This window comes from Eucalyptus grandis, chromosome 7 (genome assembly GCF_016545825.1).
Source record: "Eucalyptus grandis isolate ANBG69807.140 chromosome 7, ASM1654582v1, whole genome shotgun sequence".
NCBI lineage: Eukaryota > Viridiplantae > Streptophyta > Magnoliopsida > Myrtales > Myrtaceae > Eucalyptus > Eucalyptus grandis.
The window spans coordinates 38,608,706-38,632,667 of record NC_052618.1 but is presented as its reverse complement, the minus strand read 5'-3'; the positions used below and the strand labels follow the sequence as shown (position 1 = coordinate 38,632,667).

The window sequence follows — 23,962 nt, the reverse complement described above, 5'->3', positions numbered from 1 at the left end:
TTCACTTGTGGAATACAAGTACATCACACAACTGTCTCATTTACTAATTCATGAAATTCAAAAATATTTATAGACCTACGGCATAAGGTCCATGTGGCCAAATATCTAACCAAAGAAAAGAAAAACGACTTTTGAAGCACCAAATACAAATAAAATCATGGACATAATGCGATGACCCATTTTATGCATTCTTTATTATGTTCCAAATATATATGATTTATGAATATAATGTTTTCATGGTCGTTAACCCGAACTATCCATGGAATTCCATAAGATATAAAAGTGTAAAAGGGAAAGAAAAAAAACCGACGAAGAAAATTGAGTCAAAATGATGTTATAGTGACTAAATTTTGAGGCTAAATTACATAAAAGAAAAGGTGGTGCCAAATTTATCAATATTGAATGAAGTGGATAGAATCTACAGTTTCACAATTGAATTTCTAAGCAATTGATCTTGAATAAAATGATAGATAGCTTGATTTCTTGAAATCGTGGGGGCTTTGAAGCTTTGATTTGATTGAATCTAGATGAACAATGACAAAGACAACATAGTTTTGGAGCGTGATCAGGCGAAACCTCGATGATATTGATGAAGACTCTGGGGCTTGGGAAGCTTGATTCGACGAAACTTTAATCCGACGAGACTTCAATGTGTGTTGAGGAAGACTATGGGGTTTGGAAGCTTGATTCAACGAGGTTTTCTTGATCTCTATGTGACGCCCAAAAATGTGACGTGGGACGTGTCCTTTCTAATTTTATCATTTAAATATTAATAGTATGGGAAAGCACAACAAAAATTTTCAACAACATCCCACACAAGACATTGCACGAGGTTTTACATATACTTCTCCTTTAAGCAAAACACAACTACAAAACGTAAATTTTGGGAAGGGTCGGGTCACCTATCACCATCATCGTCCTATGCCCAACACCCCCCCCACCCCTCCCAAACACCCCCGAGATCAAGTTATTCACTACATATCGACAGCCTTGCCCATCAACAAGCAAACACTGCCAAAACCAAGGGGACCATAGAAAACCCCAAAGTGGTCCAACAAACTCCCCGTCAACCCACAAGGTGGAACAACACTTGGTACATACTATTGTCAATCTAGGTATAAGTATAGGTATTCACAATCAAAATATACAAGAACTCCCAACGGTAGTGGCAGGGTGTTCCATCCTACAAAACTGAAAAAATAAGGGGTGAGTCAAAATCTAGTAAATGAAATCTCTAAATTTAAGATACGATATCACCTTACAACTCAACCTAGCATAATCAAACAACATTAGTTCAAAGTACCACAAAATAACCTTGAATGACAAGTGCATAAGTATATGCATTATCTTCTTTTATCATGATATACTGATGGAAACCACCAATAGCATCATTACATAAGATTATTCACACATTTACAAGCGGATGGCATAACATATTATGATGCACGTCTACTTCTTTCATGTGTGCCTATATGTAATTGTATATGCACAAATATATGTATTAAATTCTTTATTTCTTCTACCGAATACTCTTGGGGCTTCCCAACACATGGGACATTTCAATTTCGAGGCATCTCAACACATAGGGCATCTTGACTCCCGAGACATCTTGATACACAGGGTGTCGTCGTCATTATATTTAGGCGACGAAAATATATATGTTATAATTTCCTTATTTAATCACATAACAATGGTGCATATATTAACATTATAAATGTATGATCTTCCTTACATCAACAATGAAATCAACACTCATTTCAATAATCAACATCCAATACACAATATCTTTTCATACATATCATTGCCTTATCCTTTTGATGATTACATACGTAGGTAATGATAGTCACATGCTTACTTCTTTTCAAATATTATCATGTCTTTCAATGATCACATGATAATGGCAAGCTAGAAAGTGGATGTGAGCAGTATGTGGTGATTCTCAATAAGTAAATATAAATAGTAAGCGGTCATACTGAGAAAGTGGATGTGAATAGTATGTGGTGATACTTAGCAATTGAATATAAACAGTGAGTGATCATACTTAGAAAGTGGATACACTCAGTAAGTGAATACACTCAAGCAAATGAATATATTCAGTATCAAACAAGTGAATAAACTAGTGAGTAGTATATGGTAAATATAATAGTGAGTATTAAGGTAAATATGATCAGCGATTGGTGAGTCTAAGGTGAATATGATCAACAATGGCAAGTAAAATTTTTATAGAAGCAGCCCTTTTAAGCCTAGTTTTGCCAAATTCACATTTTTGCCATCCAATCATGCTACCTCACCCATACCGCATCTCAAAGAAGACAACTAATCACATTTACACATAAAAGAACTCACTAAGATGAGTCAAATCATCATAATATCTCAGCACGCCATTATGGAGGCTAAGGGCGCGTTTGGTAACCATTTGTTCCAAGGAACAATTTTTTATGAGAAATAATTTTTTGTGATTCTATTCTTGAGAATAATTTCTAAGCAAAAGAATGGGTTTGGTAACTTCGCTAAATTTCTATTCTTGGGATAGAAATATGTTTGGTAGGATTCTTAGATTTTTTTTTTTTATTTCTTTTAATTTTTTTAAATTTTTTTATTATATTTTCTTTTTTTTTCCTTTTTCTTTTTCTTTTTGGTGGCAACCAGCTGGGCGAGGTCCGGCAAGCTCGCTGAAGGCCAGCTTAGCCACGGCAAGCCTTGGCCTCGGCCAGCCACAGCGAGGCTTGGGCCAACGAGCCTTACTGTGGCTTGGCGTCTCTAGGGGTTGGCAAGGCTCCGGCAAGGTCATCAGCCCTTGTTTGGTCGGTTGCCGGCGCCGATCATGGCCAAGGCTGGCGACCAACCAAAAGGAAGAAGAAGAAGAAGAAAAGAAAGAGAAGAAGAAAAAAGAAGAGAGAGAAAAATTGATTCTAGAAATTGTTTCCTGGGAACAAGAAGCTACTTTTTTCTACTTTTTGTTTTTGTTCCAAATCTATTCCCGGGAACAAAAAAATAAATTTTTGTTCTCAAGAACAAATTTTTTACCAAACACCTTCCTATTCTTTTTTTTGTTCCTTGGAACAAAAGGATAGAAATTTTTGTTCCAAGGAACATCAATTTTTTTTTTAACAAACAGGCCCTAACTCATCCTTTTTGTCAAATTCAAACTTAAGTAGCAAACATCAACTAACCAAGTCAAGAGTACTAAGTAGATCAACGTAATCTCACTTCTAGAGATTTCACTTACCTTAGTAAAGACTTGAGTATCTCAAAGCCTTAATTGCCTTTGAGTAAATTAAGTAAAATAGAAAGTTAACGATTTTTGTCTTTAAAATGACAAAACCATTAGTAGAAAGTAGTGGAATCCAATAATTTACCTTTTCCATTCTTGAAAGATTTGAGATAAAAACTTTAATAACACAAGTGTGTGGACCTTCGCTTTTACTTGCAAGATTTGAAAACGAAAGTAGACGAAGAAAGCTGGAAATTGGAAGTTAGTGAGGTGGGGGACTTCTACTTTAAAGCTCGAAGACCCATTTATATAGCCAAGAGAGATGAGATCGAGTAACCAAGTTCAAATGAAGTGATGACTTTGAGTTTAAAAGACACATTGTGAAGATCGGATGGTATATAATAAAAAAATCTTACACATGGTCGCATATGATTTGCCAGGGCAAATAATCAAGGTTGAAGTAATGATGGCCTTATGCTAAGTGTAGGTAGAAAGATTGGTGTAGCAATACAAAAGCTTCAAGTGGTAAAGAGAGTAGCCAATAGGAGATATTTTGAGAGAGTTCTTCTTGTCCAAGTGAAATGAACGAGTCATTAAGGGATTAATGAGTTAAAGTTGAAATAGGTGATGTTTTGTTAAGTTACCAAGATATCTAGTAAATCATTACAAAAACAAGGAAAACAATGTCGGTTCTAAAAATTGATAAATCTGAAAAAATTTTGAACCACCAAATAGTGAAAATACTGGATGCTAGGAAAAATCCCAATTTAGTAAATTTAAAACTTGAATATCATTAAATATGTAATTTGAGGACTAAAACTAATATAATGATAAAATTATTACCGTCACTCAATACCATCCACATACATGTCAACATATATCATTTTAAGCTTAACTCATCAGACTCAGGGTAATAACAATCACAGAAAACCATCTAAAATGCTAGTATTGAAAGTCAAAAATTCCGATTGCCACATTCCATGGTCTTCGAATTCTCCACATTCTTTAAATTTGAAGACATTAATTCTTCTTTCAAGAGTCAAGATACCAATAATGATCGTAAGCCTATATATACTAAGAAATTAGTAAGATCTAGTCATCGTTATCAAACAACTTTTTTTCCCCATTTTCCGTGCCTATATTTGTCAACACTTAAATTTCAATTATTAATGTTTCAGCACTTCTATCGTTACAACAAAGAGAGAGATTATGACAATAAGAATATTGCTACAAAAAGATGAATACATTATTTACAATAAGAATATTGCTTCATGAATGTAGCAATCTGAATGACAACAAACTTGAGCCTAAGAAAAAGACTAAAAACGCTGAGTTGGCAACGCGTTAGATCTTTCAACCATATATTATTTGTCAAATGCACATACAACACTAGAAGCTTTTGCGAATAAAGTAAAATATGGAAAATCACATTATTTTCTTTAAATGAATAATATTACTTGAATAGAATGACTTACAATTAAATGAGAGAGGATAAGGAGGAGGGGCAATAATTAATGATCTTGTGGGAGAGAAGGGCTCCGTTATTACCAACTAAGACAAATGGCAAGAAATGACGTTAAACTCGAAAGATCATCCCATTTGCAATTTGCTATCCTAGTACATATAGATGAGTTATATTCAATTGTTACCATACGATTAAGTGCATAATCCCCATACACAAATTTTAGCATATTCAGAATTATTCATACTCAAAATCATTTGTTTGAGCTTTCTATCCAATTCAGGGTTTAGGATTTAGGGAAAATAGTAGAACAGCTTGATAAAGAAGATAGACAAAGTCCAGTTCGGGCAATATTTATATGCTATATAGAAAATTAATCAAGATGGGCAATCTTTCTTTGTCAATGTTTTCTCGTGCATTTTTTAATGTGATTCCTACTTGATCAATTAAATGCGGTTGACTAATAGTTAGAGTACTAGGATCGTACAAAGCATAGTACTTATCTTTAATAATTTCCATGCTTGATCTCGTTGATTATTTAGATACAACATCGTTTTTTTTTCCCATTGGATAAAAAAAAGAAGATAAATTAGGTAGCAACTATAAAATCCCGTAAAAAGTCTCCTTTTATTATAGAGTCTCTTCAATTCAATTTAGACTATCGCATTCACATCGTCAATAACTTTCTCTTCCTTAATTTAAGACTCACTCACGCAAATATTCTTTTGTACTTTTCTTTTATGGTCCGAATAATTTTGGATTATTTTGCTAGTCAATGGAAAGCCAACAGGACTTTTCATTTGGCCGGTGAGTCAAAAAAGAACAAAGAAGAAAAAAAAAAGGCAAAAAAAAAAGAAAAACAGAAAACGAAATACCCCGGTGGGTTTCCAACTTCCAATTCAATGCTCCAGCTGGCCCGCCAAATATTAATCTATTTAATTGATTCGATTTAATTTCAGCAGTGTCGCTTTCTTACGGCTTGAATTTCGTCGCGTCTGACCGGGCAATTTCTCTGACACGGCAAGTTGACTTTGACTCTCAAAGCCTCCTCACCCCGCCCGCGCAAGAACAGAACGCGCCCCACCCCTCTTTCCTTTCTTTCTTCCTTCCTTCCTTCTTTTTGTCCGCGTTCCTGCCCATGAATTAAAATTCATCTTGCGTGTAACCCCAAAAAACGAAGACCCGGTCTTCTTTTTAACGGCGGGGTGATGAAACTGGGGGAATGTGAAATGGTTCGTGCACCGGATGCAATAAAAAACCAGAGTGAAATGGAGATGGACCCGGAGATGAGTGGGAAGAGGGAGGAGGGGTTGGAGAGTCAAGGATAAATAAAACACATTGAATAATGGAAAGGAAACAAGACCGGTGAGAAAAAGAGGGAGAGAGGCACCACAATTTGGTTGAAGAAGACCACCTTGCTCTGGGGAGGGAGGTCGCCGCTTTTGCTCTTTCTCTGTGTGTCTCTGAGTTGGGTAGCCTTTTCTCTTTTGCTTGAACCTGGATACAAGAAGGGTCCTTTCAGCTCACGGTCTGCATAGGATCCCGAGGAAGGAGGGAAGGAAGGAGGGTAGGAAGGAAGGTAGGAAGGCACGAAGGAGGAATTGAAGAAGTAGATTCAGATGGGGAATTGCTGGGGCACTCCAGCAGAACAGCCGACCTCTGTGACTCCTGATCATCTCACTTCAGGTGCCCACCGTGAATTACTGCCGCTGATCTTTTTGTTTTCTGTGTGAATTTGGTTGGTCTATCCGATTTGTTCATCTGGGTTTCTTCTGTTTCACCCTATGATTTGAGGGTTTGTGCCTTCTCTCTGTTTTTCCTTATAGTTAGAACACGTTCATCCGTCCTATTCAAGCGACTTATTCTTGCACGGTTTGTGCCAGAGTCTGTTCAATTTCACTGTGCATGTGGTTCTTGCCCCTGTAGTTTCTTAAATGTCCTTCCTTAGCCGGCAATTGGCTGATTGGGTTGTCTTTACTTATGCTTGATTGTCTCAATTCATAATGATGCAACTACCCTTTCTTGACTTCAAATTATCCTCGGGGTTCTTGCTCGGACTTATGTGCTTACAGGGGTCATCTCCCAGACAACCAGTAACACGACATCTTCAGGAGGCAGCAATATTTCTCGGAACAGCCTCTTCTCCGTGTCAAGTGGGGACGAGGTTTTTCCTAATGGGCAGATCTTGCAGCACCCAAATCTGAGGATTTACACTTTCTCGGAATTGAAGGCAGCAACCAAGAATTTCAAATCCGATATGGTGCTCGGCGAAGGAGGATTCGGCAAAGTGTACAAAGGATGGCTCGAAGAGAAGCCATCGACAAGAAGCGGCAGTGGGTCTGTGATCGCAGTTAAGAAATTGAACTCTGAAAGCCTGCAGGGTGTTGAGGAATGGCAGGTTAATCTCCAAAACTCAGAAAGACAATATGGCATCTTTATGTTCTGTAATGATTTGATGCTATTTTTCCTGTAATCTTTTGGATTGTGCTTCTTTGTTATCTTGTCGCATAGTTTGTTAATGTCATTTGGTCTCATTGCACGATTTCGTTGCTTCATATGCTTATTATAATATGTACCTGGTAGGTGGAACGTACCTTTTAATTATCTGAAGTTGTTCCCACCCTTTTGGCCTTTTATCCCCAAAGATAAGGCTGTTTATGTGCTAAAATATTGCATTTCTTGATTGACTCCAGAACAAAATTAAGTAGGGAAAGACTTAGGGACTGGAATTGCTAACATGTGGGAGGGTTCTGCCTTCTTGGTTGTGGGTCACCTAGCGAACTCAATTCAGTTGCAGAATAGGATAAGATGTTTATTGCAGAGCAAGCAGATCAAACTAGTTTATCCAGCAAACAAGAAAAATTTTGTGGCCCTCATTTAGTTCCTACTTATAGGTGCAACTGGTATCGTTCCTTATGACTTTTGGTTGTTCTGTTGTGCAGTCTGAGATAAATTTCTTAGGGCGGCTTTCTCATCCAAACCTCGTGAAATTATTGGGTTACTGCTATGAAGACACAGAGCTGCTCCTAGTGTATGAATTCATGCAGAAGGGCAGCTTAGAGAACCATCTATTTGGAAGTAAGCACCTTTTAAAGTAGAAAGCTTTCTACCTGCAAAATTGCCTTAATGAGGAGATTATGTTATTTAAATGAACCACAAGTACTAGTTAACCATGGGAATGCATCTTTGTAGGAGGTTCGGCTGTTCAGCCTCTTCCAATGGAAATAAGGATCAAAATCGCCCTTGGAGCAGCTCGAGGCCTTACATTTCTACATACATCGGACAAGCATGTGATATACAGAGACTTTAAGGCGTCAAATATACTCCTTGACGGGGTAAGAGATATTTTATATTGAACTAGATTCGAGAAACCCATCAGCGAGTAGTCAAATACTCCCTCGACAATGCATTGACAATAAAGAACTTTCCCATGACACATTTATCAGACACATTTTCACTTGGACTAAATGTTCCTCCTTTTCAGTCCTATAATGCGAAGTTATCGGACTTTGGATTGGCAAAGTTGGGTCCTTCTGCTAGTCAATCTCATGTAACTACGCGTGTCATGGGAACATACGGGTATGCCGCGCCAGAGTATGTGGCTACAGGTAAATTGATAAATGATTTCTTTTAAAGCTGTGTTCCCATTGTTGTGATCATACATATGCTTGACTTTGTCCGCGCACCGTGATCTTACCCTGTGTGGATTGATGAAATGGCAGGGCATCTGTATGTCAAGAGCGATGTGTATGGATTTGGCGTTGTATTGGCAGAGATGCTTACAGGGCAGCGGGCGCTCGATCTCAATCGCCCAAGTGGAAAACACAATCTTGTGGATTGGGTCAAGCCGTATTTAGCTGATAGGCGAAAGCTGAAGACCCTTATGGACTCTAACCTTGAGGGAAAATATCCTTCGAAAACCGTATTCCAAGTGGCTCAGCTCGCCTTACGTTGCCTTGCGCCTGAGCCGAAATGCCGTCCATCGATGAAAGAAGTTGTGGAGACGCTAGAACGTCTCGAAGCTTCGAGCGAGAGAGCAAATGAGCCCAGGGCTCGTTCCTCTCATCCTATGGCTCATCGGCGCGGCCAAGCGCCCTTGCACCACCGGTCCCCTCTGCACCAGGGGCAGGAAAAGGGTCGAGGCAGCCAACTTTCGCCTCTGGGAAGGTAAAACTGTTTTGGACCCACAGGTCATGACATCGATTGGTAAAGACCATCTTCATCTCTATTCAAGTGGATTTGTCAAATAGCATAGTGATTGTTCGATGTTATGGAGATAGGTTTGTACCGAAAATTTTCGCACAGGACCGTATCATCCCCCTTGAGTAGTCCATTGAAAAGGCTTTGTTTGTGAATTGTTGTACCACTTTAGTGAGACTTCATTGGAGACGTGGAGGTTTTCCCTTCGTCTCCTGGGAAAAAGAAAAGTCTGAGAGCTGTACTAATGTAATCCTAGTGCTGAATTCCCTGATGGAAAAATGTACATTCCTTTACTTCTTTTTACAATGCCTTGGCTCCTAGAAGAGAATAAGTGAATGATGCTTGTGTTGTTTCCTCACGAAGCCGAAAGAATACGTCTTCCCATCTCCATCACCGGCCAACGAAAGCGGAACTGCTCTCATTTGTGATTCTTAAGGGCAATAATGCGCGCAACATTTAATGATCACGGAAGTCGCTCTTCCACTGAATGCTCATCCCACAATCAAGTAATTGGCCACATGGCAAGAAGCTGACGTCCTTTCGAAGAACATTCTATCTCACGGCGAATAGAACGAACGCTCGAGATCGATGGTGAATCCACCATTACGAGGGAAGTATGGTTTTCTGTCCCCCATGGAAACCACTGAGAACTTTGGATTTGGGCATATCATGGTCCTTTTTACCCCCTGTGGTCGCTCCAACTTCAGGAATGAAGTGGGGTGATGGACTCACTTGTTTCTGCCTCCGGGCTTGGGGTCTGGCCTTTTGAGAGCACTAAAGAGAGTTTGACATTTTCATGCTTCGAAGTAGGGACATTGCCATTCATGTCACTCACCACCGAGAGTTGACTTGTATTTACTCTATGAAAAGACTCGCTCCAATTCGATGCTTTTCTATTAACGGGGTTGTCCATGTGACTCGTGAGTCCTAGTAGATGTGCAATATTCATATCCATTCTTGACACTTGAATTTGAGTTACTATTCGAGAATTAAGTCTTGACAGATTCTTTAAACTCGACACGGATGAAGAAAGATTAAAAAAAGAAAAGAAGGAAGAGACGATGGAAGCCATTCATCTCAAAGAAAGTTGGGATAAAAAATATCTTCGCAACTACTGCTTTCCGAAAACGGAAAAGAATCCTATTGGGCTGGTGCTCCAACTAGGAATGATGTGTGTGGTCCATAAGGTTGGTGCTATAAAAAAAAATTTAGGTGCGCCCAGTATATGTGAGCTCAGCTCACGAACAGCGTTGAATAAGATGAACCCCGCGTGACGTCTACTGGATCTGACGATGAATGTGAGGTGAGCTTACATGATCCGAGCGTGCTCGATAATTACTCGATCCTTTTAAATGAGTATAGATAAGACCCGTTTTTTGTTTTTGTTTTTTTCCTTTGGTGACCAAGGATCCGCCGGAGCTTGCCCTTGTCGGCTTACGCTGATTTGAGGTCTCATGGGCCTCCGCGGTGATGCGTGTTTGTCTACTCTCTTGTTAATAAAAATAAGATCAAAGTCGATTATACTTAATGAGGCATATTTGCATCGCTCATCGACCATTGATGCAATGGAACCACAGTTCGAGCTCCTTTAAATTTTGGGGCTATATTAACATACAAATTAGTCAACATAAGTAACCGAATTGAGTGCTCACAATGGATAAAGAATGACGAAATCTTGTTGGCAAGGCCCCTTTAATGGTTATTATAGATGGGTTTATTACAAATTGACTGCCTACTACGGTGTTTGTTTGCAATAATATATTATAGTGTAATTACTATTCCAACTAATAACTAATAAATATGACCAAGGAGTAAGCAAAAGAAATGAACTGAACTGAGAATTGGTCGGTCAGCCGATTCTCAATTCCTAAAATTTGGAACTATTGAATATCAATTTGCTTCCTGATTCCAGGTGTGGATTCACCCACCTAAGCTGGCCCGATTTTTATTTTTTTATTCCAAATTTCTAAAAATCTAATTTCCATTCTTTTCTCACTCAAACTCAGTCACACACGCTCGTCACTCATACCTCTCACTCTCACTTTTCTCAATCTCAATTACGCACTGCTCATGCCTCCTTTGTGGCTCAATGCCTCTCAAACTTGGCTCTTGATGATCATTATAGCTTTGTTCATGGAGATTATCAACATGTTTAGCTTATTATGAGCTTGTCACTCATGTGATAGTTTAAACTATGCAATAACACTTGTAGTCTTGTAAGGATTAGAGAAAAGGAGACGTAACTGGTTGCTAGACCCACTCAGGTTCTTGGTGGGTCTACAACTAAGTGGACCGATTCCTAGTTCCTCAAACTGGAAATTGTCCCTTTTGATGTGGTTCCTAGAATCAACAACGGAACTAGACATACCGAAATTAATCACCCTTATAGCCTGATTGTTACAATTATTCTCAAAGAACCTTTGCCTTTTTTTTCCCAATTCACTCTTCCAACGCTTGATTATTGTCAATAATTATAATTTACATAATTTGACATAATCACATTATATATATAAATAACACCAATTCATAATTATTTTGACTTAATCACATTATTACTAATAATTATAATATCAAATAATAGGTAAATGATTGATGTTATAACAAATATGATACCGTAATACATAACAATTTGTTATATTAGTAATTATTCATACTAAAATATTCAGCATAGTATTACTTTTTCATTATATCATCTAAATGCTCATGAATGAAAATAATGATTATCTTAATTACTACTTATATTGCGTAATTATCAAATCGTTACATAATTATTATTCCAATCATATATAAGAAATAATATTTATTTTAATATGATCACATATCATTTGACTAAGTTTAAATCAAAATCATCAATTAATTATTACACTCATGATTGGCTATTAAAGTGATATTTACTATCAATATAATATTTATTCAAATATAATCTCATGTTATGTGTTTAACTCTTTATCATAATCATAGATAGATTATTAAAACAAATTAAGTATTTTACATGGTAAATAATATATCTAATTTTATATGTGTGGTCCTCTAATTGATATTTAATATACTTCCTACTATTTTTTAATTTAATTTAGGGCTATTAAGCAAATTATGATTCTATTCCCCTTTTATAATATGTCATTAACAAAACCGAATAATATATCAGGTATTATATTACTTAAACCAAATAGTTTAATAGAAATCACAACTCTATAGCATTGTAGTGTAATATCTATTTACAATGTAATAGTAATTACATTACAACCTTATTCAATTATTGTAATTTACACATTATATTTACCATCTTCTGAGAAATGGTGTGGAGCTGTGGGGATTGGGGTAGAAGAAGAAAAAGGGAAAAAAATAATACATCTCATTCATTAAATAGGCAATATATTAAAGTCTAAACCTCAGAAGATGATAAACCATTTAAATATGGAAGATTCCGATGTGTGAATGATACGTAAACCTTGTGAAGCCCACATGTGATTAAGGACATCAATATGATTTCTAATTCATCATGGATCAGCAAGTATCATTTGACAATTGATTCTTTATTAATCATAAATCACCTGAAAAAACAAAAACCAAACAAAAACATAAAAAGTGGGTATTCTATTCAACCAAACACAACTGAAGATCTTGTATATCATGGCACTATTATCCTTGCACTTCTCTGGCGTACAATAGGTGTAACTTATTTGAAAGATCCACTATTAGTCCTTCCATTAAACTATCTCATCAAAATACTAAGTGGGTGCACAAATACTAAAGCAATCGGGTCGCCGTCAACATCGAAAAAGGTAATCACAATTAGTGAAGAAAGAGAAAAAGTGGTGAAACGGACAGAGGTAGGAGTTGGGTCACCATCACCTGGCCGGCCCTACCCAAACCAGCCCTCATTCGACGCCGGCGAGGGTTTTCAAACCCTAATCACGACAACAGTTGGGATTGTCGTGCAACTTCAAATGCCATGGTAATTTAGGTGGAGATGCGCCCGCATGCCCTTGTTGGTGGTTGGAGATGAGCTAAGGTCACTTTCTCTGACTGCCAAGAATGGCACAAGCATGCGCAAGATCCATCCATTGAAAAAAGGGCAAGGATCTTTCGGAAGAGATGCGGGTGCACTTTTTTTCTGTTAACATGTATCCTTTAAAACATTTTCTTAGTTGCCAGCGGGTCCTTGTCATCTGAATCACCTCTACAAACAATCCCAATACAAAAGTGCAACGCATTGAAGAAATTTCCTAGCAATTATGTCACGGCGATCTTATCTAATGTCCTATCAATACTTCTCAAATAACTGAATTAAGAAGAATTTATAAATTATAAATGTGACTAATCGATTAAAAACTTGAAATTTTTTTGATTCAATAGAATAGGCAAATGGGGCGAAAACGCTCGACATCAGTGATTTAAAAATCAAATAAAATTGACCAATTCAATCAATTTGACCCCGTACTCATCAAGCCTCAGATCCAATTCACATCCTTACATCATGGCGTTTTGATTTTCTTAATTTGCCTTTAAATTTTAGTAATTGGTCATAATGTGTCCTCTTGTGTTGGAACTTCGACCAAATATTACTTGGAGCTCCAACCACGTGATAGCACTTGACTGATTGTTGGGGACAAATTCATTATAAAAGTACATACTTATGAAACAATGAAAAAAAAAAAGAATTATATCTAATATGAGAACATGTAACAAAGTTCCATCAAGAATTTGATTAGACTTAACACCAAATGCATATCAATATATAGTTGTGAAATATATTTTTGAGTAATTACTATATTTTTTTTCTCACATAAATGATATATTGCTTGCTTACCTTCCGTAACTATTCACGTGCTGTCATGTGGTTAGATATGTTAGAGAAATTTGGCTGGAGTCGACACTAGGGGCACATTGCAACTAGTTTTAAAGTAATGGGGCAAATTCAAAAGTGGAAACGTCAGGGGCAACTTGCCACGGTCTCCAAAACATGGGAGGGGGACTGGGCAAAAAAACGTAGTTCGCCCACTAGAGTCAAATTGCTGAAATAGGGAGGACAAGGGAGTGAAATGAAGTGAATAACTTTAAGAGCGGACAAAATGGGAATAAGATCAAACTTCCCGAGGCCAAACTGAAAATTTCCCGGAGTGTCTCGCTCGCCCGTATCAAACAAAGCTCCAGCGGTCATCAAACGTGAATTTGGTGGGAAACGTCTCGTTTTCACAATACAGTTTCACCATCGAATTCAATGGAATGATCCCTGCATGTCCATTGTCGTCGTCTCAAGATCACCATTGCTCGTCATTTCATCCTCCTTATTCGTGGTTAATCCTCGGAAATCGTGCTTGATTCATATTTCATCGTTCGAAAGTCCTGTTTGTGTGGTAATACGTTTGTCATGGACTTGTCGGTCAGGATTTTCTGCATTTCATGTGTCTAGTCTGTTGACAGATGCTGTATCTTGCAAATGGCAGTAGACCAGTTCGGGTTGAACAATGTTTTGACCCTAACCCGATCCAAAACATGTTTGTTTTCTTGTTTCATAATAATTACCCTAATAATTTTAAGACCCGAAACATGTACTCAACTTGTTTCATGTTTGGTTCGTGTTTGGGTCATGTTCGGGTCGGGTTAGGTCTGGTTTTTGGACACCCCTAGTAGACCTTATGATTTGTCTCTCTTTTTTCTTTCTGTAGTTTTGGAAGGTATGAACTGATTAAACGAAAAGTTCGGTTGCTGTTGGAGATCCTGTTAAAATGTTGAACTAGTTGAAGGGGATTGTCGAATGTACCCAATGGGTGAAGATACAGAGGGTGACTATTGAAGTTACCAAGACTCTGGATGAAGACGGTGAATAATTAAAGAAACTTTTTGGGACTGGTGGACAGGCATCACGAGATATGTTTTTTCAACCCTATGGTCCTTCATAATCCTGCTACATGTTTGTTCAGTCACTTCAGCGTGGTTTGGAGTAACCGAAGGATTTCTGAAAAGGATCTTATTTTTAATGGGGCGAGTGAACATGGTGTACAGTTCAGCTGGGTTCTTCAAGCTCATGGATATGTAGAAGGAGGCTTAAATTTTCACCTAAGTTGCTGGAAAAATTACTCGTTGCCCCACTTTCGCATCGACTATCACTGGTTTTGCTAGCAGGGTCTGTTCAGTGGGGGAGAAGTTCAGATTTGATGAAGAGTAGATAGATGCTGTGATCTGCTTCTTGTTGAACCAACTTATGATGCAGCTCGAAATTCCCCAGTATCCAGATAAAAATTGTGAACAATATGGATCCATCATTGAGCATTGTTTGAGTGATGGAATTCAATTAACTGAAGAGCATTCATCATCTGGCCTTGTTCGATGTCCGTCAGCCGAAAAAGGAAGCAAGCTGTTGGTCTCTTATTTTACTCATAAGTGGAGTCTTCGGCAAGTTCAGAGAGCTTGGGAGGCTGAGAAGAATCCTTGTTTCTTTTTAGCTATCCATGATTCCTCCTTTCTTTTTACCCGAGGAATCATAAAATATATTCTCAGGTTCTGGAATAACTTTGATGGTTGGTTTTTTTCTATATGTTGATGGGCCTAAGTAGATCCGTCCGCCCGTGTTGGGCCTAAGAACTCGGCCTGCAAGTTAATGGCCATGAATGAAGGGTTGAGATATGAAAATGTACGTTAAGGGTTGCGTCTTTTGAAAGAGACGTTTTACGTTGAGAAGTTACATCTCTTAGAGGAGACATTTTAAGAAATAGAAAGAAAAAGAGAACGTACTTTTACGTCCGTACATGTGTTTTTCTGAAGACGTTCTCTCCCTCTAACCTAAAAGAACAGTACCCTCCAAACAAAATTTTCTCCCCCTAAAAAGAATAGTAAGCTTCTCGGTAGAACTGGATCAGGATTTTATCTCGAACTTCAACATTGATGTTTAATTTGTAAAAGATAAGATACATTCAATTCCATAATATATTTTTGATCAGTGATACATGTGTTTCATGGGCTCGTCTTCCGCATTCATTTTAGGAGTTCGATTGAATATCGGATTGGTTTTAGGGAATCCGTTTTTCCCAACAAACTTGAAAAGGAAAGAAGGAAAAAAGCAGCAACATAATCATCGAGTTTAAAGAGATGGGTTCTCCTCCTGCTGTTTCTTCTTCCCATGATCTTATCAGGCGAAATATTGGGGAGGGGAAAACAAGGAATCATGTTTTGTTTCTGTTGGGATAAAACGGAGGGCTTGTTGATAGGCGAATTCGAAGATGCATTAAACAGATCGTACTCACTTATGGAGACATAGAGAGAGAGGTCTCGTTTGAGGATTGCACGAGGACTACATATTGGAGAACGGAGGCAACATTCCTAGGATAATTAAGTAGGAACCATGTGTGGGCTCTCCCGTGTGGCAATGTCGTGGATGTCTCCACAGGACAAAATGAAAACATCCACGACCTATGGATTACTGGGAGATCTGCTAGAATTCATTGGAGATGGTTACAGTTATGGTGCATAACTACAGGGGCAGAGAAGATTCTTCAGATAGCGGCAGAACGTATCAAGTAATTTCTACGGTGGGGGTGGTAAATGGTAATCTGAGAGATTTCAAGTCCTGTTTTCAATCGACTGCCTAGTACACACTTTGAACACTTGAAGGAGTACTCATCTAACATTCTCGGGCACGGTTAGCTACTCTCGCTTTGACCCCCTATGCTAAATCATCGTTCCCGGAGTAATTGTTTAATATGTACACGCATGAATCAATAAGCTTTGCCTCATAGTCAGACAAAACTGGAAGGTCTGGATAATACAAATATCTTGTGCTTGTTGTTATTATTCCGAAGCATATGATGTTGGTAATGGAATGCTTCCCTGCCAGAGACCACATAAAGATCAGTCCGTGCCTTCTATAATATTAGGAGGTTCGTAGAAGCTGGAATATACGACATTGAATGACTTGGAAGCTTCCGCGGACACGTAAAATGAATTATCACAATATTGCAAAAAAGCTTTTAGGCACTGCCTCCCTTTTTTCCGAGTTGTTGGTTTAATTGGGAATACTTTTATATTTCCTCTGTTATGTTGAAACCTTCGTCCAAAGTGCATATACAGAAAATGAAGAATCTTTCCCTCTTCATTTTTCTTTTGTTACGATAGCTAATATACAACACTCGATTCTCGAATCTTCACTGATGTGACAATCTAGACTCGGGAAGTATGAAGGGACGGTCTAGTGCAAAACCTCAGCAATACCTAAGTGCATATCTCCTGTTCCACATTGCTAAGAGGGGGGGGGGGGAGTGCTGAACTAGTTGATAAGACTTGAGTTGTGTGCTCTATATAATGTGTTTTAAAACTGGCCCAAAGCAGACAATACTATATAATGGTACCCCTGGGTCTTTATAGGTGGTATTAGAGGCTTGGATTCTCTACTTTGTGTAACGACTTTTAGAGGCTTGGGTTCTCTACTTTGTATAATGACTTTTAGAGTCATGAGAGAATATTACACAGTGATAGCCTCAAAGGAAAGCTTAGAAGCCCAACAATATTAGACAGTGGTAGCTCCAAAGGAAAGCTTGGGTTCTCTACTCTGTATAACGACTTTTAAAGTTATGAGGGTTAGAGGCCCAAAACGGACAATGTTACAATGATAGCCCCGGGTCCTTATAGCTGAAGGTCTGGAGGTTGATATTTAGTCCCACCGTTTGGTATGCTTAGTTGCATCCCTTTAGTTCTTTCTTCTCCTCCCGTCAGTTAGTAGATGAATGTGGGTGGACTAATGCCTCCCCCTTGTGTTTGGTGCATTTTTAGAGGCTCTTCTGCAGTTCCTGCTTAAACCCAATGGAAGGGCAATATTACATACTCAAATCTTTCTGCATATTCTCCTTTTCTGTTTATCACAGGATATCTTAGTGTCTAAGGTAGTTCCTTCGGGAATGACCATTTTGGCGCATCTTCTTGTTCAAGTTCCATGAAAAGATTGAGTTCTCACTAGCACGAATATGGAACCTTTTGATTTGCATGATGGAAAATTGCCAGCTTATGCATATTCCTATTGAATTTCTTCAAAGAGTGGCGCATTTGAATCTAGTTGACTTGGCTTATGTCTGGGAATCTGAACATGAACTATAGGAAATGGGACCTTGATGTAAAGACAATTTGTTGTGGCGGCCCGCTTTTATACAAAAAAAAAAAAAAAAAAAAAAAAAAAAAAACGTGTTGCCATTGTTAATTTTAAATCAGAGGCTTGGGCTTTTACCCTTACTAATATTTTTCTCAGATCTCACGACAAGGTTTCAAGAGACAAGAAATAGAGGTGGGCAAATAAAACTCAAGGACTTAAGATAAGCTTCCTGATTCAAACAGTGGGAATATCCTCATTCATGTCTAGCAATCACTTTGTCTTAGCATGATATTTATGATGATTAAATTTCTCCACTAAGGTTAGACAATGTACTTTTTGAAACGATTGAAGGCATGTCTCCATATTGCAACTTGATATAACAGGTAGTTCCTCATTTACTAATGTGAAGAGATAATTATTTTCTAATAATCAAAATAAAAATATGGTTACAAATATATATGTATGTATATATATCATAGGTGCTTAACTCTGCTCATAATTTAGTTATTATTTTACCCTTATTACTCACAATATTTCTCAACACTCCCCCTCAAGTTGGAATATAGATATCAAATAATCCAACTTTTTACATAAGACGCTCACTCTATTCCCTCGTAGAGATTTCGTAAAAATGTCTACAAGTTGATCCTCCAACTTTGTGTGTTGAAGAATAACATCACCTTTCTGAACTTTTTCTTGCACAAAATGACAATCAACCTCAATGTGCTTAGTTCGCTCGTGGAAGACTGGATTAGATGCAATATGAATAGCGGATTGATTATCACAATACATCATTGATGGATTTGATGGTGACATTCCAATCTCTGATAGTAATATTCTCAACCATAGTAATTTACTTGTCACATGTGCCATAACACAATATTCAACTTCAGTTTTTGATCGAGAAACTACATGTTGTTTCTTGCTTTTCCAAGCAACTAAATTACCCCCAAGAAACACATAATAGCTTGAAGTAGATCTCCTATCCATAGGACATCCAGCCCAATCGGCATCAAAAAAGCCTGCAGTGTTTAGATGGCCATAATTCTTAAACTATAGTCCTTTACTTGGCGCTCCCTTCAAATATTTGATGATTCAAAGTAAAGAATCCCAATGAGTGGTACGAGGAGAACTCATGAACTGACTTACTACACTAACCGGAAGGATATATTAGGTCTTATAATAGTAAGATAGTTTAACTTACCAACTAATCTTCGATACTTTACTAAATCATGTAGTAATTCTCCATGTTCTGCATTAAGTTTCATATTGGGATCCATAGGGGTATCGACTAGCTTTACTCCAAGAAATCCAACCTCGCCAAGGATGTCTAGTACATACTTTCATTGCGATAAATTGATACTGGCATGTGAATAGGATACTTCAATACTAAGAAAGTATTGAAGACATCCCAGATCTTTAGTACTGAATTCTTTATGCAGAAATTGCTTAAGTTTTTTAATACCACCTGAATCACTACCAATAATGATGATATCATCCACATATACAACTAGAATGATACAACCAGTTGAAGACACAGAGCTGAAAACTAAATGATCTACCTGACACTGCTTTAATCCAAATTTGATAACCGCATCACTAAATCTACCAAACCAAGCACGAGGAGATTGTTTAAGTCTATATAAAGCTTTGTGTAAACGACATACCACATTCTTTCCCTAAGCAATAAACCCAGGTGGTTGCTTCATGTAGACCTCCTCAGCTAGATCACCATGTAAAAAGGCATTTTTCACATCCAATTGATGAAGGATCTAACCAAATTGCACAGCCAATGAAATAAAGACACGAACAGAGGGAATTTTGGCCACAAGAGAGAAGGTGTCATTATAGTCGACACCATAAGTTTGAGTATACCCCTTCGCAACTAATCGTGTCTTCAATCGATCAAGAGTATCATCCGAGTGAACTTTAACAGTGAAAACCCAATGACAACCAACAGGTTTCTTATTAGTAGGTAAGGAAGTGAGTCGCCAAGTTTTATTCCAAATTAGTGCCTGCATTTCATCTTCCATGGCACGACGCCAACCCGAATGAGCAAGGGCTTCAGCAACATTGCTAGGCACATAAATAGAAGACAACGATGAGATAAAGGTAGAGAAGGTAGGAGATAAATGATCATAGGACAAAAAAATTGAAATAGGATGATGCGTACTAACACAATCAAAAAGACCGAAATAACGATCAACAGGGCGACCAACACAAGAATGTGTACCTTTTCGAGAAGCAATGGGCGGATCAAAATCAGAGGCCGGCACTGCAACTGATGAGGGAACAAATGAATCAAGTGCTGATGAAGACTGTACTGTCATAGTTGGAACTGTACTTCATCAATGATAAGTGTGGTCAACAAACTGAAATTTTTTGGAGGTAGCTAGAGAGATGGAAGGTAGTGGAAGCATTGGTAGTACAAGATCATCACTATCACCATGTGTCTATGGAACATTTTGAGAAGAAAAATATGACTATTCTTCAAAGAACGTCACATCTATAGACACAAACATACGACAACAAGTAGGACTATAACATTTGTATCATTTATGAGTTTGAGAGTATCCCACAAAGATATATTTTTCAGCATGAGGATCCAGTTTATCAAGACCTGGAATAAGACTATGTACAAAACAAACAGACCCAAAGACCTGAAGAGGTAAGGAAAAGAGATGATGATTTGGATGTAAAAGTGAGAATGGTGTCTTCCCTTGAAGAATAGAAGTTGGAAGCCTATTAATTAAATAACATGTCGTAAGAAGAACATGGCCCCAAAAATATTTAGGTAGATGCATATGAAACATGAGGCAATGGGCGACATCAAGAAGATAGTGATTTTTATGTTCAGCTACGCCATTTTGTTGTGGAGTGTATGAGTAGGACATCTGATGAATAATACCATGAGATTCCAAAAAGGGCTGGAAACCAGAAGTTGTTGCAAGGTATTCTCTAGCATTATTTGATGGTAAATGTTTGACAGAGATATTATATTGATTCAACACTTCAAAATAGAACAATTGAAAACAACAAAAAATCTCTATACGATCTTTTATTAAGAATAACCAAGTCATTTGGGGAAAATCATCCATGAATATAATAAAATATATGAGTCCAAAGACATCAGACACACAACATGGACCTCATACATTCGAGTGAACCAACTCAAATGGACTAGACACACGACTCTAAAAATGGGAAGGAAAAGAAGCTCTATCATGTTTACTAAACTAACAAGCTTCACACTGAAAGGAACTCACAAACTTAGACTCAAGAAATAGACGTCGAAGTAGGTTTGGTGGTGGATGACCAACATGACAATGCATCCGATATACATCAGCGGATATCTGTTTTACAACTACGACAGCTAACACCTTCTTATCAAGATAGTACAGGCCATTTGATTCATGTCCCCTACCAATCATTTGTCTAATCCTCAAATCCTGAAAAACACAACGGGAAGAAGAAAATGTCACAGACCAATTTAGTTCTTTGGTCAACTAGCTAATGAAAATCAAATTATAATGAGATTTTGATAGGTGAATGACAGATGACAAAGAAAGAGAGGGACTCAAATGAGCAACTCCCATACTAGTAACTTGAGACTGTGAACCATTTGCTAATGTAACTGAATTTGATAATGAATGAGATGTAGAGTGAAAAGAAGATAGTAGGTTAGAGTTACTAGTCATGTGATTGGTAACTCCAAAGTTTATAACCCAAGAATCAGACCATGCAAACAACAAACACGATGAACTACCTTTAGAGGTTTGTGCCAGAGTTGCAGTAGGAGCTAAAGATCTTGTCACTTGTTGGGAGCCAACCAATGTATCATAATCAGCCCGTGTTAATGTAACTGAATCCCCTGTCTTCAGAACTTGAGTTGAACTTGGTGGAGCCATTGAGGGAGGACCAAGAGAATCCTCAACCTCTACATATGCAGCAAGAGGGGGTTTGAGCTCTGGGTGAAGTGTATAGCAATAAAATTATGTATGTCCAACTCTTTGACAATGATGGCAATAACGGGAACCACAACTATTTCCAGAATTAATGGTACCATGAGTCCCAACTCCACGTTCATGGCCTCCATGACTTCCACTGCGAACAACACCACATCCACGACCTTGATAACCACGACATCGACCTCCACATCCATTAGAACCATGGGAAAGCATAGCACTAATCTCCACTGCTAGCGCGGAAGAACTCTTCTCAGAAATTGTAGAATGGAGAGCCTAGGAGAAGACTTCATCTACTGTAGGAAGAGAACTCGGAGATGTAATATGTTGATGAAGAGATGAATACTTAGGCCCCAATGACTTGAGGTATAATATTACCCTCAAATCCTCTTGGCGTTTAGCCAAAACATTTGGATTGTTTGAGGCAAGAAGATAAGTATCCAATCGTTGGCAGAGAGTGGTGAACCGAGCATAATGATCAAACAAAGATTGATCTCCACACTGAACATCAAATAACTTTTCCCATGTGTCACATACTCACATCATATTATTTTGCCCTGAATAGAGTAGTGTGTACTTATCCCAAACTGCTTTAGCAAAGTCACATTGAATAAAGTGAGGATTGACCTTAGGGTCCATGCTATTCCACGATAGGGTTCGAATCATCGCATCTCCTGCAATCCAATCGACAGCTTTACTCTTGTCAGACAGTATTGTTGACATGAGATAGTCCAGTTGTTTGATGGCAGTAAAATAGACCTCGACCGCTTTAGACCAAGATGGATATTAGTTCCATCTAACTTGACAGATGTTAATTGAAAATGACCAAAAGGAGATCCAAAAGTCGATCAATTGGTCGCCATAATGAATAATGATTGAGCCCAAGAATAAATTCACAGTTGCCAATATTTAATTCCAATAAGTCAATCAAATACACAAAAAATTCTAAATAGAAAGGCCTCAATCGAATCACCATACGAATCACCAAAGCACCAATATACTTATTCTCAATATCTCCATTAATTCAATGCAACATTACTTTCAAGTGCAAAACAACAACTCTATCCTCTATAATAGCCATCAAATCTATCCTCAATAATGGATCTAAAATTTTGTGCAGTACAAATAATAAAGTGGGTTACTAGGTTACTGTCCACCACCATAAAGTATCCCATCATTCGCCATTTCCAGAAGCCTTTCCAGCACCCCATAGCCAACACCAAAGTTGGAAGAACCACTTTAACATTAATTATTAAGCGACAAAGTTGTCTAGTAACTCACCACTATTCAAGTTCCACAATTTCAGAAGTCACGCTAGATGGCTGCCTTGAATCTTCCCCACCTTGAAGTAAATTTAATTGGGATTCCTTCTAAAAAAAGAAAGGATTCACGAGCAAGACCCAAGGAAGCCTGAAGCAAAATCTCAACACCCGTTCACAAACAGAGAAAACGAAGAACCGTCAACATTGAGCAAGGGCTCACAAGTCGCAACAAAATTCAAAGGTGGATCTGTTGAAAGACCTCAAGACCGAGCACACTCTCCTTGGCATCGCCAAGATTGCTCCTAATTTTAGAAGATTTTTAGGGTTTTCAACTCCCATCTTGGTTGGACATTGCCAGATTTGAGCTACATTAGGTCTGACAAGATTTGGCGACATTGGAATGGGTTACATAGAGTTAGATAGGAGAATTACCAAAAAAAGTCCTAAACCTATTACAATTGTGCCAATTCAGTAATGTTTTTTCTTTTAGCCAATTTAATCCTAAATCTTTTATAATTGTACCAGTTTAGTCCATCCGGTCAAAATTGACTGGCTGGCGCTAACGTGGACACCGGCTTTTCGGCGAAAGCTGATATGGCAAAAAAATTTATTATTTTTTCCAATTTTTAAGTATTTTTTTGAATTTTTTAATTCTTTTTTTTCAGCTTCTCCTTCCTTTGGCCGGCGGCGCGGTGAGGGCCAGCGAGGCCGACCTCGCCAACCAATGGCGAGGCCCCACCAGAATCTGGTGAGGCCGGCCTCGCCCAGCCATGGCAA

At 38.1% G+C, this 23,962-nt stretch overlaps 1 protein-coding gene across 1 annotated transcript; it reads left to right on the top strand.

The window, feature by feature from the left end:
- Window positions 1-5,752: 5,752 nt before the first annotated feature.
- Window positions 5,753-9,179, top strand: LOC104453475 (probable serine/threonine-protein kinase PIX13). Its single transcript, XM_010068033.3, has 6 exons — window positions 5,753-6,362; window positions 6,749-7,074; window positions 7,619-7,754; window positions 7,869-8,011; window positions 8,161-8,284; window positions 8,399-9,179. Exons 1-6 carry the CDS (start codon window positions 6,296-6,298, stop codon window positions 8,845-8,847), a joined length of 1,245 nt encoding a protein of 414 aa, XP_010066335.1. The 5' UTR covers window positions 5,753-6,295; the 3' UTR covers window positions 8,848-9,179.
- The last annotated feature ends 14,783 nt before the right edge of the window (window positions 9,180-23,962 follow it).